The sequence below is a fragment of the Catharus ustulatus genome, chromosome 21 (assembly GCF_009819885.2).
Source record: "Catharus ustulatus isolate bCatUst1 chromosome 21, bCatUst1.pri.v2, whole genome shotgun sequence".
Lineage (NCBI taxonomy): Eukaryota > Metazoa > Chordata > Aves > Passeriformes > Turdidae > Catharus > Catharus ustulatus.
In genome coordinates this window covers 6,346,951-6,352,940 of record NC_046241.1, presented here as the reverse complement: position 1 = coordinate 6,352,940, position 5,990 = coordinate 6,346,951, and the positions used below count along the sequence as shown (strand labels likewise).

The 5,990-nt window shown below is 62.3% G+C and overlaps 1 protein-coding gene across 1 annotated transcript in view; it reads right to left on the bottom strand.

The window, feature by feature from the left end:
• Positions 1-999: 999 nt before the first annotated feature.
• The window catches only part of HMCN2 (hemicentin 2), a 32,894-nt gene continuing 27,903 nt past the window's right edge, over positions 1,000-5,990 (bottom strand). The window contains exons 67-79 of the mRNA XM_033077889.1: positions 5,775-5,965; positions 5,606-5,687; positions 5,211-5,480; positions 4,331-4,480; positions 3,991-4,128; positions 3,641-3,762; positions 3,307-3,544; positions 3,133-3,195; positions 2,912-3,040; positions 2,507-2,818; positions 2,176-2,295; positions 1,821-1,947; positions 1,000-1,717 (exon numbers count right to left, since the gene is read on the bottom strand). Coding sequence (XP_032933780.1) covers positions 1,375-1,717; positions 1,821-1,947; positions 2,176-2,295; positions 2,507-2,818; positions 2,912-3,040; positions 3,133-3,195; positions 3,307-3,544; positions 3,641-3,762; positions 3,991-4,128; positions 4,331-4,480; positions 5,211-5,480; positions 5,606-5,687; positions 5,775-5,965 — 2,285 coding nt within the window. The 3' untranslated portion in view covers positions 1,000-1,374. The remainder of the gene's footprint in view (positions 1,718-1,820; positions 1,948-2,175; positions 2,296-2,506; positions 2,819-2,911; positions 3,041-3,132; positions 3,196-3,306; positions 3,545-3,640; positions 3,763-3,990; positions 4,129-4,330; positions 4,481-5,210; positions 5,481-5,605; positions 5,688-5,774; positions 5,966-5,990) is intronic.

The following is a 5,990-nucleotide window of genomic DNA, read 5'->3' as shown; positions in this document are numbered from 1 at the left end:
GGGCGTGGGCAGGCGGAGCCGCCGCAGGACAGTCCCCCCTTGGGCACCGTCCCTGCGCTCCTCCTGCCCGCGGGTGCCCGGCGGAACAGGGGAGAAGCTGCCCCCGGGAACCGGCCCCATTCCCTGTATGGCCACTCTGGCTGCTGCCACAGCTGTCCCCCCACTCCTGACCTCCTCCTCAGCAACCTCCAGAACACCCAGTTTGGTGTCATCCCCCCCGGGGGACTCCACGGGGTCACCTGTCCCCGAGGAGTGGGGAAATGGAGGCACAGGAGAGATGGTGCTCTGCAGCACCCGACTTTCCTCCCCAGACCCAGAAGAAGGTCGGATTTATCTGAACCTCCATCAGGAGGCAATACAGGAGCCAGGGTGGGAAGGAGGGGACAGGGCAGAGGGCTGTCCATGGGGCCAAACTCACCTTTCCCCCTCACACACGCCCAGGGCAGCCCAGACCCGCAGCAGACCTGGCTCTGCAGGACAGGAAAGCTCCATCCCAAAGGACAGAGATTTTTAGGGGACTCTCAGGACAGCCCCAATGACAGGATCTGACCACAGAAGGTGCATGGCCACCATCAGCTCTATGGCCCAGCCCTGGTGACTGTGGGCTCGTGTCTCACACCCCATCCCACACCATCCACAGGACTGAAACAACATTTTGGGAACAGCCTCCATCTTCACCATGTGCAGAGAGGCCACATCCTGCTCTTGCTGCTTGAGGGACTTGACACCAGGGAGGATTGGATCTGCAGGGCTGGACATTGGCCTTCTGGCATTGCTACATCCAGATAACCTCCCTGTTATGGTCCAAGGCCAGGCAGGGAGGTGTCCAAAGCCCTGGGAATTCTCCCACACACTGAAGGAAGCTGCCTTCTTCAGGCACAGCTAATATTTAGCCACAAAACACCTTCATAAATCAATAAGAGTGCACAGAAACCAAGTGGATTTTTAAAAAAACAAACAAAAATACTATTTCAATTTAATACATGGTTAATGCTGGGGTGCCCCATACCCTCCCCAGCCCAGGGAATCCCTCCCTGGTGGGACCCTCGCTGGCCACTGTCACCCAGTTCATCTTCCCACCCCCCAATTTGGGGGCTGATAGGGGCCAAGGCCATCCAAAGCTGTGTTTGTTCTGGGATTTGGGACCTGATTGCAAGAGGTTGGAGGGACATCTAATCCCCCCCAGGATCCTGACTCTCCTGCTGAGTCAGGGCCTGGCTCTGGGTGAAAGGAACACAGCTGAGAGGCAAGGGGGTGTCAGGAGGGACAGAAGAGGTACAAGCTCAGCGCTCCCTGAGCCACGTGCCCCACCGATGGGGTGGGGAGGGACAGGAGGAGAAATGACCCTGCGCCCCCTCCTGTCCCTGGGCTGTGTCAGTAAGGGTAGGGGGAGACGGAGATGAGGAGGAGGAAGATGCTGGGTGCTCGCTGCCCGTCTGGGAGCAGCGCCTGCACCTTGAGCCGGTGCGTGCCCGGCTCCCGCAGCGGCCGCAGGGTGGAGATGATGCCCTGGCCCTGCTCGCTGCGGAGGGCGAAGGGGCTGTCGGGGTCCTGCTCCAGCAGCCTGAAGACGGGCCGGTGGCGCAGGGAGGTGGCCGGGGTGAGGTGCACCACGTCCCGGCGGGCAGCGATGCCGAGGGGCAGGGGGAGCACCCGGTACTGCAGCGTGGGGGGGCCGGTCGGGCTGCAGAACGGGGGGCAGCGACCCACGCACAGCCTGCATGAGAGATGGGGGATGTGGTGGGTGCCAGAGAGCAGACAGGACACTGGGGATCATGAGGAGAACGGGATGGGACTCTCAGCCCCACAGCAGGACTCACCCTGGGCTGGAGCCTCTCCGGTACCCAGCTGGGCACGGCACATCCATGCACCGGGCACTTCCCCGGGTGTTGAAGCACATCTGGCTCGAGCCACACTGCATTGTGCCCTCTGCACACTCATCCACATCTGCAGGGAGAGCAGGGACAGGTCTGAGGGTGCTGGGATGAGATGAGGGTTCAATCCCCAGCTCGCACATCTGCCTGGACACTGAGGCAGTGAGACACGAGCACTCAGACTGTGGAGTGCCGAGTCTGGGAATAACAGCCCCAAGAAAGGAGAAAGACTTGCAGCCCCAAAAAGATGACACCTAGGCCACCATGGGGAGGGGGCACCCCCCAGCACCCCTGCACTGACCGTGGCAGGTCTTCCCGTTGGAGAGCAGCCGATAGCCAGTGGGGCAGAGGCAGCTGTAGCTGCCCAGGCTGTTCCTGCACTCGTGCTGGCACTGGTTCAGGGTCTGACACTCGTCGAGATCTGCGGGACAAGAGGGGTGAAGGCAAGAGGGGAAGGATCTGTCCCCTTTGGTGTTACTGCCTTGGGCCAGGCTGGCTCTCACCCCCTCTCCCCAGCACAGCAAAGACCACACAAAGTGGTGCACACGGCAGCAAGAAGGACACGAGGTACCTTTTTGGGGACAAAGTAGTCTCTGAACTGCCTCCAACACCCTTCCCCGGTGCACACTCACCCGTGCAGGTGCCATTCCTCCTGGTGTAACCCGTGGGGCAGGGCGGGCCCCGGGCACCCATCCCTGCAGCCTTGGCCACGCGGCGCAGGGCCAGCTGGGTGTAGAAGGATCGGCCCCGTGGGCGACTGCTGGGCCCCTGCCAGCGCAGGGGAGCGTCCCGGGGCACGCTGCTCGTGGTGTCCCCTCCCTCCATCCCACACTGTCCGCCTGGCAGCAGGGTCTTGCCAGCAGGGCACAGGCACTCGTAGGAGCCCCGCAGGTTGCGGCACTCGAAGGCACACGGAGGGGGGAAATGCAGGCACTCATTGACATCTGGGGGAGGAAAGAAGTGGGGAGCTGCAGCTGGATAGGGGAAACTGAGGCTGGGACAGCGCAGGGGGGTGACCATGAGAGCCCAGCTCGTACCCAAGCACGGCCAGCCGGTGCCCAGCGTGCGGTAGCCGGGAGGGCAGGAGCAGCGGTAGGACCCGGCGGCGTTCTGGCAAATCTGGTTGTAGCGACAGGCATGGGACCCCTCAGTGCATTCATCCACATCTGGGGAGCAGGGAGAGGACAGGGTTAGGGGCACAGGGAGGTGGCACCACTTTCCTCTTGCCATCCTCATGCCCCCTCAGGAAGGTCCGTACCAATGCAGTACAGCTGGCCAGGGTCTGGGATGAATCCCAGTGGGCACTGGTCTCTGTCAGCCCCTGTGGATTGAGCAGAGAGAATAAGATGTGACATGTCACTGCAGGGACCCTCACAGACACCCAGAGCTGACAACAGACCTCCATCCCCATCCTGGGGACTCCCCTGGTTACCTGCATCGAGCGAGGCACGGAGCTGGAAGTGGAGCTGCTGTTTGGCTGGGTCATAGGAGGCTGTGAGGGCTCTGGCCCGGAGGTGCTGCACCCGGGGGGGCTGTGGCCCCACGGGGGGGTCAAACACGATGGTGTGATTGCAGTGGGCGTGGATGAGGTGTCCATCCCACAGGAAGCTCTGCACCGAGCCCCCGGAGAGCTGCCCCACACCCGTGCGCACGTAGCGCTCACTGAAGTCCTGGGGAGAGGTGGGGAGGGGGGGTCAGGACATGGACCCCCCGTGCTCCCAGCGCAGGAGCTGTGGCCCCATGGGGATAATGAGCAGTGCCAGCACCTTTAGCAGCACCACAGCATCGCCAAAGCTCTCTGGCACGGAGCCACTGATGACGCTGTCCAGCCGCAGAGCACCAGCGCCATCCGCGCCCCGGGCGACGTGGGTGACCCGCAGGAGCTCCCCTGCCAGGGGGAACGGTGAGCAGCACCCCACAACCAGGGGGGAACAGTGAACAGCACCCCACAACCAGAGGGGAACGGTGAGCAGCACCCCACAACCACGGGAATGGTGAGCAGCACCCCACAGCACCCTACACACAGCTCCATTCCCAGATCAGGGCTGGTGCATGGGGGAGATGCAGTCTGAGCTTCCCCAGGAGCTGACCAGGCTCTCCATCACAGACCCCTCACCTGTGGCAAACTGCAGCAGTGACTCGTGCTGGAAGGTGCCCTGTGTGAGCAGGAAGCCGCTCCGGGCTGCCCCGCTGGCGTGTGCCAAGGACCAGTAAATGGGGGCGATGATGGTCACCAGCACCCGCATCAGCGGCCCTGGCAAGGGGAAAGAAAGGTGTCACCATGGAGCCAGCATGGATGGCACCCAAGCTGTCCCATCCCTCCTTGCCCACAGTGGAAGGTTTCAGGAAAAAAGGTTTGCTTTTGGGGGAAAAAATAAAGAAAAGCTTTTCCCCCAAGATTTCCATCTGACAGAGATCAAAACTCTCACAAGGTGAGGGTAGAAATGCCCACCCACCTATGGCAGGTGGAATGCTCCCAATGGTGCTCCGGAGGGCGGCGGTGCTGGACTGGGAGTCACCCAGCACGCTGGCATCCAGGGTGGAGACACCGAGCTCGTGGCCATTGATGACACCGACCAGGCTGCCCCGCACCTGGCGCGGCTCCCCTGGGGCAGGTGGGATGGGGTCAGGCAGCAACACTGGGACTGCACTCCCATGGGAGAGCAGGGTGCTTGCCTGACTCCCCTCTCACTAATTTGCATGTCAAAAAAATCTCGTTTTCTGAAGCTGAAGGCAGCCAGAGCAAGGTAGGCAGTGTCCCTGCCTGGCTGCAGCACAGTCCCCAGAGACCCCACGGCTCCAGGCACAGTGCCATGCTGACAAGGGATGCTGTGAGTGTGGCCCTGTGCCTCGTCACACCAACAGGCACTGACACCCCCAAACCCTGCTCTGTATCAGCCTCAAGGTCCTGGCATAGCCCCAAACTTTTATTTGCTTCTCCAGTGTGCCTGGCAGAGAAATGCCACCAGCCACACAAGGGCACATAGGGCACCTGGCACTTCCTCCAGCCTGGCTCTCTGCTCCCGAGGGGCTGCAGGAAAGGATGTGTCTGTGCATTTAGCAGAGCCCCTGGGAGATGGGAATTTAATCATGGGCAGCTAAGGCAGGAAGGCTGAGGGGAGGCAAGTGCAGGCTGGCACGCTGCTCTGTTTGGGCTCAGGCCTTCAGCTGAGCAGTGCGAGAGGAGAGGACAAAGCGGGGTATGAACCACGGGGTTTGAACAAGCAAGGCAATATCACTGCAAGCCACCATGCTGGAGGTCTTAGCCCAGCACTGCAGGCAGCCCCAGCCCCCCCAAGCCAGGCAAAGCTCCCCAGGGCCAGGGCAGACACCCACCTTGGACATCCAGGGCGCTGTGGGCGACAGCAGAGCCCAGGGCATTGCGGGCGAGGCAGGAATAGCTGCCGGCGTCACGGTGGGTGACAGAGGGCAGGAACAGGGTGGCATTGGGCAGGACACGAGCGTGGGGACCCTCGGGCAGTGGCTCCCCATCCTGCTGCCACTCCACGGAGGGGGTGGGCTCCCCGGACACGACACAGTGCAGCTGCACCGGCTGCCCAGCAGGGACCTTCACCTCTGCTGGTGTCACTGTCACCACAGGGGCACCTGGGCAGGGAAAGGGATCCAGGCAGTGATGCAGCATTCCCCAGGATCAGGGGTAGTTGGAGGGGCTGAGAGGGGATAGGTTTGCAGTCCCTTAAAAGAAGGGTGCAGAGGGGGTCAGCACTCACTCTGCAGAACCAGGGTGACAACTTTTGCTGCTGTGCCCGCATCATTCTCCGCCACACACTGGTACTGCCCCACATCGGTGCTCTAGCAGGACCAACAGCATCAGCACAGCGCTTTGCTTTGCCAGGAAAGCACCCCAAAATGTGGCAGCAACCCCCAGGCCCTGCTCACCCCCACGGCACGGATGGCCAGGGAGCCGTTCTGCAGCTGGTGCAGGCGCCCATGGGCCACCACCGGCACCCCGTCCTTGCTCCAGCGGATGAGGGGCTCAGGGTGACCCTGGGCATGGCAGTCGAGGAGGGCATCACCTCCAGAGCGCTCCACCTGGTAGATGCTGGGGTCCCCCTGTATGACGGGCGCCTCTGGGGAAAGGAAAGGGGTGGCAGA